Source organism: Callithrix jacchus, chromosome 12 (assembly GCF_049354715.1).
Source record: "Callithrix jacchus isolate 240 chromosome 12, calJac240_pri, whole genome shotgun sequence".
In the NCBI taxonomy this organism is placed as follows: Eukaryota; Metazoa; Chordata; class Mammalia; order Primates; family Cebidae; genus Callithrix; species Callithrix jacchus.
In genome coordinates this window covers 61,359,522-61,373,693 of record NC_133513.1, presented here as the reverse complement: position 1 = coordinate 61,373,693, position 14,172 = coordinate 61,359,522, and the positions used below count along the sequence as shown (strand labels likewise).

The 14,172-nt window shown below is 37.0% G+C and overlaps 1 protein-coding gene across 50 annotated transcripts in view; it reads right to left on the bottom strand.

The window, feature by feature from the left end:
* LOC103791199 (uncharacterized) overlaps positions 1-14,172 on the bottom strand; it is a 44,455-nt gene that overhangs the window by 7,679 nt on the left and 22,604 nt on the right. For all 50 annotated transcript variants that reach the window (XM_078345697.1, XM_078345714.1, XM_078345708.1 and 47 more), the window contains 5 exons: positions 11,595-11,695; positions 8,268-8,303; positions 5,409-5,460; positions 4,515-4,628; positions 3,441-3,607 (listed from right to left, as the gene is read on the bottom strand). In XM_078345697.1, the coding sequence (XP_078201823.1) occupies positions 3,441-3,607; positions 4,515-4,628; positions 5,409-5,460; positions 8,268-8,303; positions 11,595-11,695 (470 nt within the window). The remainder of the gene's footprint in view (positions 1-3,440; positions 3,608-4,514; positions 4,629-5,408; positions 5,461-8,267; positions 8,304-11,594; positions 11,696-14,172) is intronic.

The following is a 14,172-nucleotide window of genomic DNA, read 5'->3' as shown; positions in this document are numbered from 1 at the left end:
TATTAACCATCACCCCTTACTCCTCTCATCCTCCATACTACTTTACCAGCAGCTGCAAACAATTCTCCTACTCTATATCTTCATGAGTTAAATTGTTTTAATTTTTAGTTCCCACAAATCAGTGAGAATAGGTGAATTTTGTCTTTTTGTGTCTGGCTTAGTTCACTTAACATTTCCATCCATGTTGTTGCAGATAACAGGATCTCATTCTCCTTTGTGGTTGAAGAGTGCTCCATTGTGTATATGAACCATTTTCTTTAGCCATTCATCTGCTGATGAATGCTCAGAATGCTTCCAAATCGTGGCTCCTGTGAATAATGCTGCAACATACATGAGAGTGCAGGTATCTCTCTGACATACTGATTTCCCTTCTTTTGGGTTTATACCCAGCAGTGAGATTCCTGGATTATATGGTGGCTCTATTTTTAGTTCTGAGGACCTCCACACTGTTCTCCATAGTGGCTGTATTTAAATTACATTCCCACTGACAGTGTACAGGCATTACCTTTGCTCTATATCCTCACCAGCATTTGTTATTGCCTTCTTTTACAATAAGAGCCATTTTAAGTATGGTGAGATGATCTCTCGTAATTTTGATTCACATTTCTCTGAACATCAAGGATATTGATGTTCAGTATCTTTTCATATACCTGTTTGACATTGGTGTGCCTTTCTTAAGGAGTTTTCAAACACGTCTCACTTTGTCAATCAGGTTGGAGTGCAGTGGCAGAACCACAGCTCACTGCAGCCTTGATCTCCCAGGCTCAGGTAATTTTCACACCTAAGTCTTCTAAACAACTGAAACTACAGGCACATGCCACCAAGCCTGCCTAAAGTGTCCTCTTTTCAGAAATGTCTGTTCAGGTATTTTGCCCATTTTAAAAATCAGAGTTTTTTTCTATGGATTTATTTGAGCTCCTTAAGTATTCTGGTAATTAATCCCTTCTCAGATAGTTTTTAAATACCTTCCCCCATTCTGTGGGTTGTGACTTGACTTTGTTCACTGTTTCCTTTGTTGTGCAGAAGCTTTTTAACTTAATGTGACCTAATTTGCCCATTTTTCCTTTGGTTGCCTGTGTTTATAAAACATTATGCAAGAAATATTTGCCCAGTCCAATATTGTGGAGAGTTTTCCCAATGTTTTATTTTAGTTTTGTATTTGAGGTCTTAGATTTAAATCTATTTTTAGTTTTTTAAAAGACAGAGATACTGCATTGCCCAGATAGTCTTGAACTCCTGAGCTCAAGCCATTCTCCCATCTTGGTCTCCCAAAATGTGAGCCACCCTGCCCAACTTAGATTTACATCTTTAATCCATTTTGATTTGATATTTGTATAAGGTATGAAATAGAGGCCTGGTTTCATTCTTCTGCATGTGGATATCCAGTTTTCCCAGCACCCCTTACCGACAGACTGTCATTAACCCATTGCATGTGCTTGGCCCCTTCATAGAGAATGAGTTCACTGCAGATGTATGAATTGGTTTCTGGGTTTCTATTCTGTTTCACTGGGCTACCTGCCTGTTTTTAATCACACCTGGTTACTACAGGTGTAGAGGGTAACTTGAAATTAGATAATGTAATTCCCCCAGGTTTGTTTGTTTATGCTCAGGTTGACTTTGGATATCCTGTGTCTTTTTTAGTTGCCTGTATGTTTTAGGATTCATTTTTTTTTTACTTCTATTTCTGTGAAGAATGTCGTTGGTTTTTGCAGAATTGTGGAGGTTCCACATTGGTGGTCTGAGATCAGACCTGAAGGAATTCTCTAGATTAATGGACACAGACTCGCTTCTTCACTTACTTTCCCACAAATGAAGTCTGTCTCTCTGTGCTAAGCTGCCTAAAGCTGGGAGAAACGTGATACAAGTACCCCTGTGGCCATGACCTCTGGGACAGCATTAGGTCTGTCCAGATGGCACTAGGAGTTGCAGTTCTTGTGACCTAAACAGTCCTTCAGGTTTATTAAGGACCCCAGACTATTTTATCCCATGGCAGCCAGGCTTTCATCACTCAAGTTCCAACCATGGGGATGAATAATTCCCCTATGGTTGGGGCTAAATGTTTTTTTGGGTGGATTCAGCTTTGTTTTGCTTTCTGCTATGACAAGGCAGCACTGAGTTCAGGGAAAGTCCCGCAGCTGCTGTGCTCTCCCTTCCCCAAGTGTGTAGCCTCTCTCCTTGCCACAGGTTCAGAGTGGTGGCATCAACAATTCAAGACAGTCTGTTCTAAGCTGTTCAGTCACGTCATATGAACATTTAAATAATTTTCAGTTCTTATGGAGGTGCTTTTTAATTTAGTTGCTAAAGTTGTTATTCCTGTGGGGAGCACAATTGGCAGAGACTTCTATTTGTGACTGCATGCATCCTGAATCACAGTCTTATCTGGAGTAATAGGCAAATGTAAAAACAAAGAAACAAACCGAAAAACTAAAACCTCTTGCCACAGCCTGAGGATCTTCATCTTCATATGCTTCTATGTCATCAAGAGGTGTTCCTTCAGATTTTCCTAAGTGTCACCCACAAAGCCATTCTCGCTGTCTAGCAAACACTGAGAGCCTGTGCTGGAAATGCCTCCCTGGCGCACCCTACCAACCAGCTCCAAGACCCTTCCCTTACAGCAGTCATGAGGCCAGACTGAAAGAAAGACCCATGAAGCTCCTGTTTCAGTGTCATGTTGCCATCTATGAGCAACCCCATGATTTAGCAAGATTTTTTGCATTCTCACAGATAACTTGGGGCCCTCCAAATGCTGCTGTGGTTGCATTAATGCCCTGGGAACCTCCTGAGTGTGGTGAGCATTGGGTGATGCCCCAGCAATGTTTCTCAGACTGCCTGAGGGGAACACTAGAACTTCTAACTCATCAGCCCAATGATGCAATGCTCCTAATCGGGAAAGGACAGGGGCACAGGGAACTGTGGCTATTCCGTATCTCAAGGTTTCTATAAAATGGATCTTTAGAGAAAAGTGGGAGAACACCGGCAAACGCAAATACACAATGTATGGCTAAGGGTGAAGCTATACTTCACAATGCAGAGGCCCCAGACCTGTCAATGGGCAAACAATTATTTCAAAGACCAGAAGTGCGCTCCTCACAAAGAGACTAGAACTTGCAGACAGCTTGTAAAAGCCGTAAGAAAATTGACTGTACTATTATGTTTCTCACTGTACACTGGTAAGGTATTTGCCAAAAACATTCACCAGAAAAATATTTTTCCATTTATGAGATTATTACAATGGCAATTTACCAAGACCTACCAATGAATAGTGAAAAATATGAACTATTCTTCTAAAACTGGGGAGAAAGAAAGAGTGGTATTTAAGCCCATTTTTATTATCTGCATAATGTAACCTTTAAAAGTATTTCTCAAAGTGTTTAAGTTTATGGGAGCAAACAAAGTATCCAAAAATGGTTAGAAAGTTCACAAAAACCATACAAACTCACAGATCGTCAACTGTAGTTTTCTCAAAGCGCATGCATAAGTCCTCATTGCACACAGCCACATTGCTCCCAACCTTGATGACAACAAGAAAGGCTCCGAGGATAATCCTCCTCCAGGTGGTTGGACGAATGTACATAGGAGCACACTGTAGAAGTCTTCGGATGTACATCTGCAAAACAGAACACTGGCCTTTGATTTAACTCAGTTTAAGTGCTGTGATAAGAACTCTTATGAAAAAGCAGAATACTTCTGGTTTTGACCAGAAAGATGCCTTTTATTCTTATGTTCTACAGAGACTTTGTTTCATCAGGTTAAGGGGCCATATCACAATCATAGCCAAAATATTTCTGCTACCTACTCTGCCCACCGGGGTAGATTAACACATCCAAGGAACAATGAACCGAGGGCACAAGCTCTCAATCACAACATACATGAGAATTGCCTGGGGATACACCCTGGGACTCAGCTTAGACCTACAATGGCACACATTCCTGCCCATGAACCAGATGGTCTTGTTACTGCTCTTCATTCCAAGCCCTCCACATGCCGTGGATGTGAGCACACTGCATGTGCATGTGTGCACTGAAGTGTGGGGGGAGAAATCAGAAATCCCTCCTGCTGCCTTTAATAGCAATTGTTCTGTAATGAGAAACCCAAGGCAACATTTAAGCCATAATGATGATTCAACTCTCATGTGTGTATTTCCTGTCGTTAAGTTTCTCTTAAAATTCTGAGATAATTTCAGAAACCTACTTTCACTTAAAATCAGGAACATACTACCCTGTTTACAAGATCAATTTCTTTTCTTTCTTTTTTTTTTTTTTTTTTGGAAATAGAGTCCTGCTCTGTTGCCTAGGCTGAAGTACACTGGCTTAATCTCGGATCACTGCACTCTGCCTCCTGAATTCAAGCAATTCTCCTGAGTCTCCCAAGTGGCTGGGACTACAGGGGCATGCTACCATGAGTGGCTAATTTTTGTATTTTTGGGTGAGACAGAGTTTAACCTCGTTGGCCAGGCCAATTGGTCTTTACAAGACCAATTTCTAAAGATGCTTTATAAATAGGAAATATCTTACCCTACTTTTGATGGCATCAACAACATTTAGAATTTTTACATAAAACAGGGAACATATAAATTCATAAATCATTGTCTGTGAAGGATCACACATAATGTATTTTTCCATTTCGTCCTGAAAGAAGAAAGGATGCAATGTAAGTATCCATTGAAGAGAAAACCTGAAGTGCTCTTAAGACAGCAGTGTTCACATTTGTGCCCATGTACCATTTATAATGATTTTGATTGGTGAGATGTCTTTCAGTTTTCACAATATGAACAGTGGGATCTTAAAATACCATAGTAATACTCATCAACATTCACTTAAAAATCATATGAGCTAAAGGGCAGAAAATTTTTGTTCTTTTTTACTCTTTGCCCCACATAATTCTATCCAAATGTAAGCTACCCTTAGGCTTTAATGCCTTACTGATGGCATGTCATTCTCTGCAATAAACTTTGGGAAAATAAAGTTTCCTGTAACCATGAGGCTCTAAGCCTATGCTGTTAAATACAATAGTCACTAGCCACATGTGGCTATTATGTACTTGAGGAAGTGCATTTTAAAATTTTTATAACATGTAGGTTGATATAAATTTAAATTATTTTCAACTCTCTTCATAAATGTCATGCTTCTGTGTTAAAAGTATTTACATATACTCATACTGCTTGATGCTACTAATAGCTGTCTTTTAAAAGATACATTTTCTGTTATTTTCATAGTAGATTTACTCATACTAGTTCACTCACGAAACAGAGCTGAAGATCAGTTCTTATTCTAACACATTCTTTTTACAACACCTAAGAGGACTAAATGCAACACAAAATGGGGAAAATTTAAAGACAGCTTTGACATCAGCATGAAACAAATACAAGTCTATGATAAAAATACAACCTCAATAAAAGTGCCACTTACGTCCAATGGGTATATACGTTCATCAAATATTTTGAAAGATATATTTCCATCTCTATAAAATAAGAATGTGCATTACTTCAGAAACTGTTAATATCTTAGCATAATACCTGTTTAATATAACAATGCCTCCTATATGCTTTGGTGTTTACTTCACCAAAGCAAAGTTTTTACAAATTCTTCTCCTGGATCCCGCCCTGCAGAATGTTTCCTGACCTCTTCCTCAGCACATCATATCCTGCACTGTGAAGTCTTTTCCACAATAACCAGTCAGAACTGCCTATAGGTATCGACTCCCGAACAGGCAATGGCAATAAACCAAACATATTTTCTCTGTTAACCACACAATGAAACACAAGAATGTTTTACAAAGCAGTAGTCGTGGGTAATAGTCTTTAGGACTTTCATAAATGTAAACGTGATTCCGATTTCCTAGCCTCCTTTCTTTTTAGTCCTCTGTAGTATACTTTCATGATCAATTTATTTTCTGTTGTTTAGATTAAAAACTCATCTGCCCTTTTATTTTAAGAGGCTAGTCTTTGATTAACTTTAAACTTTGTAAAACTAATGCATTCTCCCTGTGTGATAAACCAGTGGTTCTCCAAATGTACTCTGTGGACCTCTGGGGATCCTGAAGACCCTTTCTGAGAAGGCCTAAGAGGTCAACACTTTTTTTTCTTTTTTTGTTTGTTTTTGTTTTTCTGAGATGGAGTTTCACTCTTGTTGCCCAGGCTGAAGTGCAATGGTGGGATCTTGGCTCACTGGGACCTCTGTCTCCCAGGTTCAGGTTACTCTCCTGCCTCAGTCTCCTGAGTAGCTGCGATTACGGTGCCTACCACCACGTTCAGCCAACTTTTGTATTTTTAGTAGAAATGGGGTTTCACCATGCTGGCAAGGCTGGTCTTGAACTCCTGACCACAGGTGATCCATCTGCTTGGCCTCTCAAAGTGCCAAGATTATGGGCCTAAACCACCGTGTCTGCTGGACACTGTTTTGATAATCATACTAATTCAACCTCAGAAAGTTGATACAAATTTTTTTTAATTAACAAAGTAATATAAAGACACTGACTACTTTTTCATAAACACCCGCCACAACTGTATAAAAGCAAAAGTGGATAAAACTGCTGGTTTCTCAGCCCAAATCAAGGCAGTGGTACCAATTACATTGATAGTAATTCTGTTCTTTATTGTCCCTTAAAATTAAAAAGCAGTCTAAAGTACTTAAGAATGTCTTTGTTGAGGTGGTAAAAATTAATGGTGTTACTAAATCTTGACATGTCTCTTCAATATTCTGAATCAGTAGAAAGCTAAGAAGCGCTTCTGCTGACTGCAGTATAGTTGTGTTTAAGAAAAATTCATAATTTAATTGTGAGCAGAACAATCACTTTTTTCACAGATCATCATTTTTATTTAAAAGTACCACTGTGCCGGTGCAATGGTTCACACCTCTAAAATCCAAACCCTTTGGGAGACCAAAGCAGGCAGATGGCTTGAGCTCCTTCAAAGTTCGAGAGAAGCCTGGAAAGCATGGTAAAACTGTCTCTACCAAAAATACACAAAAAGCCAGATGTGGTGCCACACCTCTGTGGTCCAAGCTACACAGGAGTCTGAGGTGAGAGAATTGCTTGAGCTGAGATGCCAATGTACTACAGCCAAGTGACAAAGTGAGACTCAGTCTAAAAAAAAGGACAACTACCATTATCAAAAATAAATGAACACGTGTTCCCAATGACAAATTAAGCTTTCCTGAGGACTTTGAAAATCTCACTCCTTCTACTGTAGGCTTGACAGCTTTTCAACACTTAAAGACTTTTAAAATAATATTGGTGGTTAAAAGTGATTTTTGACACAATAAAACATAAACCAATATATTCCAAATAACTAACGCATGATAGTATAAATGCAAGTATGGAGGAAAAGATCCATTTACCATGCAAGACAGATTAGTGAGAACTGATTTTAAAAAGTAGCACTTGCCAAGTTTTCACTTATTATTAAATACTCACAGTGGTCTCAAAGCTTTAACAATGCACCTTTTACCAACTACATATTTGCATGAGATTAAGTCATGTCATTGCTTCCCTTTTTTGACTACAGGCATGCACTATCATGCCCAGCTGTTTTTGTATTTTTAGTAGAGATGGGTTTCACCATAGTGGTCAGGCTGGTCTCAACCTTCTGACCTCAGATAAATCTGCCTTCCTTGTCCTCCCCAAAGTGCTGAAATTGCAGGTGCCTCCCACCACACCTGGCCATCTTATTGCTTCTTAAAGCAAATTGCAAAGAAAGACCTAGAGAATCCGGCTGTCTTCTATTAAGTGTGACATTCAGGGTTTTCAATAATATAAATACATGACATACTTTTTACTCTACTTTTTGTTGTAGAAAATCTATTTTCTCATTTAAAAATCTATGTTAACAATATTTTTCTCAAGAAGTATTTTCTGTTGTCACAACCTGGGTCATGGGTTACTACTGACATCTACTTGGTATAGGCCACCAGTGCCGCTAAACTTTCTGCAATGCACAGGGCAGTCCTTGTGACAAATCGTTATCAAGATCAAGATATTAACAGTGGTAAGGCCGTAAAATCTAAACTAAAAATAGATTTTGAAAAAAATAACAATTTTATAGTTCTATGACAGTAAATATCAATATCATCAATATAAATACATACTCTTTGAGATTCCCAATCATTTAAGAATTAAAAGTGTTAAGGACCAAAGAAAACACAAATAATTTGCTTGGATATTTTAGTAGGCCCAATACAGCTCTCGATGTCCAGAGCTGTGACCTAAAGGGCTTGATAGCTTGCAAAGTAATTAGCCAGAATAACAAGACAGTTTTTTAAAAAGCTCACCTTTCCTTGATAAGAATATATAACTCCAAGGAGATACTGTGGAAGAAAAAACATTCAATATAACAATAGATATTATCAATTGTTAGGTCTGAAGACATTTTTTTTAAAAGGGTGTGGTGAAAACTCTGCTAGCGGCCCTGAAATTAAAACCTTGTAGTTCAAAACAGAACCATAAGGGCACTTTGTTTTCATTTCTTGGGTTTTAGCAAAAATATGAGAATAAAAATGCAAGGCAATACAATACCCTGTTAGAAAACATGTTTCTGTTGATGATTATAATTTATAAATAATAACATATTTCCCTGTTATATGTTCTTCTACCCACAAAACCTTTCATCACATGCAATTTTATGTATTTATTGTGTGACCCAGTCTTGCTCTGTTGCCCAGAGCAACCTTGGCTCACCACAACCTCCACCTGCCGAGTTCAAGCAATTCTCATGCCTCAGCCTCCCAAGTAGCTGAGACTACAGATTGGTGCCATTATGCCCGGCTAATTTTTGTATTTTTAGTAGGGATGGGGTTTTGCCATGATGGTCAGGTTGATCTCAAACTCCTGGCCTCAAGTGATCTGCCTGCCTCAGCCTCCCAAAGTGCTGGGATTACAGCTTGAGCCACCACACCCTGACTCATGCAATTTATATCTATGTGTACATATGTTTAAATTTCAGCCACACAGTAGTGATTTCTTTTTTAAGATGTTAGGCCCTGCATTTTAGTTTAGTTCACTATCTCCTACCCACCCATTTTTAAAATTATTTCCCAAAAAATGCATAACATAGTGAAAGTGCTTTATAACAAAATTATTTGAAATTGCTTTTGCATAATTATTAGAAAATATATCAGTAAACATAAGCTCACATGACATCAATGATAGGTACAGCAATCCTAAAATAAGCAGTACTTACAAGGTAGTGTAGCATGATACAGTGTAATATCAATGGCAGGTATCTTCAGTTAGTTTAACTGAAATATTTATGAACACACACAACTCTTCAGATATATGTAACTGTATTCCTAAGTTACCCACTGATGCTGTGTTTCAGAAAACAAGAGGTTCTCTTACATAAGTTATGTGCTTCCATTTTCCCTCAGCATCTACGATGAGGTTCAAAATAACTGAGGGAAGGCACATCTCAATTTTAATAATAGGTCAATAAAATATCAACACTTTTTAAAAAAGCCTGTAACATTAGCACTTCAGAGGGATATGTCTATAGTGCGTTAAGTAGTTTTCATCTCTGAAAAAATTTTAAAATCACAGAATTTGAAGTTATATGCTGGAAAGAACCAATGACCTTACAAGACATTTAATCCAACACTCATTTTACAGGTCAGGGGAATAAATCTTAAAACTGACTTGCCCAAGGTCCCAACAAACAGGAGCAGTTTCTTGCCCTAAACTCAAATTAGGCAGTGGCTCTACATTTTGCTGCACATTAAAATCACCTGAGAAGCTTTAATAACTGCCTCATTTTCAATAATTAGCATTGGATATAACTTTGGCCATCAGGGTTGTTGGTAAAAGTTTCCCAGGTGATTTCAATATGCAGCAAAATTTGAAATGATTGAGTTGAGATGAAAATCAGAACCTTCTGGGATGCTTTTCTTCACATAAAGATGCTATGTTTTCCTAAAAGGCTTCTCAGTGCCTGGAGAAAGAGGGAAAGTGGAGATTGGAGGATACATGTATTTGCAGACATGTATTTTGAAGACAAACTTTGCAAAAGTGATCCCAATGAGTTCCACCTATCCCACTGATAACAGTGCACTACTAACTTGTGATGAACATTTTTCAAAATCTTTTCCTGAAGCCAATTTGCCCTATTAATTTGTTCAATAAATCTCTATTTCACCAAAAGTGAATACACCAAATGATCATTTCTCAAACTTGCTGATGGCAAATTAAAACTTAATTTACTTTTGAAAGTAGACTTCTAAAAATTAAAGAATGAGGAAAAAAGCATGAAATTTGTTTGAACAAGACTATCTTCAAAGCTACTTTGGCATGCTATGCTAACACATAAAAATCGGTTGCATTCAAAAGCAGCCAGGGACTTCAGCCAAAGTAGTTTGTTTTTATGCTCAAAGATTTAAGAGAGACAGCCGGGTGTGGTGGCTCAGGCCTGTAATCCCAGCACTTTTGGAAGCAGAGGTGGGCAGATCACCTGAGATTGACAGTTCAAGACCATCCTGACTAACAGGGAGAAAGCTCAACTCTCCAAAAAAAAAAAAAAAAAAAAAAAAAAAATCAGCTGGGTGTGGTGGTGCATGATTGTAATCTTAGCTACTCTTGGGAGGCTGAGGCAGAATTGCTTGAACCTGGGAGGTGGAGGTTGTGGTGAGTCAAGACGGTGCCATTGAACTCCAGTCTGGGCAATAAGAGGAAAACTCTGTTTAAAAAAAAAAAAAAAAAAAAAAAAGAAAAGAAAGAAAAAAGAGTGAAGAAACTTGGCTGACTACAGACATTTAGTGATTACTCAATAGGTCCCAAAGCTCAGCACCTAAGACATAATTTGATTCCAATTTGTACTGAAACACAATTTCATCTCAACTATTGTTATAAGGGAGGGAGGAAAGTGACATTATTATGAGTGTAAACCTGCCATTTTTAATTAAAGTAAAAGTTACTGAAAATTGAATTTGCTAAAAAGGCTAGTGCATTCAAAACAAAATTATTTATAAGATAGTTATATTTCTAGAATGAAAAGGAAACAAATGTAAGGACATTAATATTCTAAATTAGCACTTTGCAAACTGTGCTCTAAAAATCAACACTCATAACCAAGGAGATTAATAATAATATATCATGGACAGCCCCTGTGGTAATGGTGTTGGTGGTTGTTCCTTTTAAAAAATAAACTTCAACTAAGAGTGCTCTCAAAGTGCATCTTTGTGGCCCATGAGGTGCTCATGCACGATGGGAGAAATTCAAATGCAGATACACTGCGGTGCCAGAGGAAAAAAAGCTGTTCCTTTTTCTAAGACTAATGTCCAAAGTAGTACACATTGACTGAGGCCTGCATCGCATTTAAAAACTAATTTTTCACAAAAAAATCAATAAAGACAACCTATACTTCTCACTGCATTCAATATTCTTTTAAGGCATAAAGGCATCAAATAAATAGCAACACTTTTTCTGAAATTGCTTATTTGCTAAGAGATTTTTCCTTCCACCATGACGTAGAAGATGAAAAGAGGAATTGATACTTAATTAGAATCTGGTATCAACATATAGTTGACTCCAATTTCTTAAACTGATTGAAGAGGACAATCAAATGGCTGAAATAATTTTAATCTGTCCCTTGGCAATATAGTTGTACTCACTAGTGTAGTGTCATTTCAAAATCAGGGCAGCTGGCTGTGCTGTCTTCAAGGAAAATTGTCGAGCATGAACTGAATTTCAAAGAAAAACGATCCATATATATCTACAGAGGAAGGAAAGGATAAGGTAAACTTATCAAAGTGTGTTTCTTTTTTCTCAGTTAAAATGTCCAATGACAAAGCACTAAGATATTTCTTACACTCCATGAACTGCCTGAGTGTGATATCATGTGCACTGTATAGAAAAACCAGTGGAGGCTCTTAACTTCCAGAGGTGATATTGAGATATGGGTTAGAAAATGCTGCTCTTAATATGCTACCTGTCATCAAACCTAAAAAGGATTTTATGAATTCTCTTTATAGATAATGACAAAAGTTTAAAATACAATTTCATTGTTTTTTCTACCATGATATAAAGCAGCTAAGAATTTCTATTAATTTATTACAATAAAATGTATTGTATTAAATAATACTGGTACAAGACAAATTTATTGCAATGAATACAAGACTAATGTATTTACAAACTTACTAATCCTACATGTATTATTTCAGGCAATATGGTGACAAAACAGGTGTTTCACATTCAGAGGTTCTGTTTGCCAGGGTTACTAGGCCAGTACCAAGTGAGAAAGCCATAGGTTTCTCTAGTCCTATTTTCTTATGTGGAGGATAAAAAGATTATCACTGAAATATTCTCACACCCTGAAAACAGATAACAACTTAAAAAATTTAACTTTCATTTCATGTTTAAAGACTGCCATGCCATGACTCAAATGAAACTCTCAGAATACTTGCCATTCATTTAAAAAGTTGATTGATTTCATTCTATAAATCATCTGACCTGCACCTAGGCATTTTCCTGTTATACCCTTGCTCTCTGCCTAGAAGACTTTTTCTCTCTCCTTGTTTCAGCAAGCTTGATTCCATCTACCTTCTTGGATCTTTCTGCCAGTAACCACACACAAAAAAAGTTTTGTTTTTGTTTTTTTATATACTAATTAATTTCACCACTGGTTACAAGATACTAATTCTTGCCAAGTATTTCCCTCATAAAAAAGTATGCCTTTCCATAAGAATAAGGGAGGGCTCTTACTCTTTCTACCTCCAGCTGCTGAGCACAGAATTTTGAGTAAATCAAAAACTTCAACAAGTATTTAATAAATTAATTCAGTTATAATTTGGAAAATAAGTCTTACTAAACTTAATTACACCAAAAACACTCCTAATGGTTTACTGTTTATAGGTATTTAAGGTAGTCAACAAAAAAGAAACAAATCTAACTGCAGTCAGCATGAATAAAGAGTGTGAAATTTTATGACCTTTAACAAAAAGTGGAAGGTGTTACATAGTAGGTTAACAACAAAAATTAGAAAATAATTACACCTAGTAATTTAGTAAGTCAAAACCAAAGGCTTACCATCAAAGGTCCATCTTTCACTTCCTTGGTTAAGTCTATTCCTAAGTATTTTATTTTATTTTTGCAACTATTATAAAAAAGGCTGAGTTCTTGGTTCAATTATCAGTGTTCACGGTTAGGGTATAACAGAGTTACTGATTTGTGTATGCTAATTTTGTCTCCTGAAACCTTGCTAAATTCATTTATGAGTTTCTTGGAGCTTTCTGGAAAACTCTGGGGATTTCTAAGTATAAAATCATATCAGCAGCAAACAGTGACAGTTTGACTTCCTATTTACTGATCTGGATGCCCTTTATTTATTTCTTTCTCTTGTGTGATTGCTCTGGCAAGGTCTTTCAGTACTATGCTGAATAAAAGTGATGAGACTGGGGCATCGTTGTCTTGTTCCAGTTCTCAAAGGGAATGCTTTTAACTTTTCCCTCTTCAGAATTATGTTGGCTGTGGGATTGTCATAGATGGCTTTTATTACATACATGACCTTTGTATGCCAATTTTGCTGAGGGTTTTCATCATTAAAAAATGCTGGATTTTGTCAAATGCTTTTTCTGTGTCTATTGAGATGATCATGTGATTTTTGTTACAAATTCTGTTTATGTGGTGTATCACATTTATTGACCTGTGTTATTTCATCCCTGGATCCCTGGTATGAAACCCAGTTCATCACGGTGATCTTTTTAATATGCTGTTAAGAAGGACAAAACATTGCTCAATGAAATGATGGACACAAACAAAAGGAAAGACATCTCCTGCTCATGAATGGATAGTATGAATATTGTAAAAATAAGCATATTGCCAAAAGCAATCTACAAATTCAATGAAATTCCCATCAAAATACCATCATCCTTCTTCACAAAAGTAGAAAAATAATACTAAAAGTGATATGGGACCAAACAAGACTCCACATAGCAAAATCAAAATGAAGCAAAAACAACAAATCTGGAGGCATCAATCACATTCCCTAATTTCAAACTATATTATAAAGCTGTAGTTACCAAAACAGCATGCAACTGGTATAAACACAGGCACATACACCAATGGAACAGAAGAACCCAGAAATAAACCCAAAAATTTATAGCCAAATGATCTTCAACAAAGCCAACTCAAATATAAAGTGAAGAAAGCAAACCCTATTCAACAAATTATGCTGGGATAATTGGCAAGCCA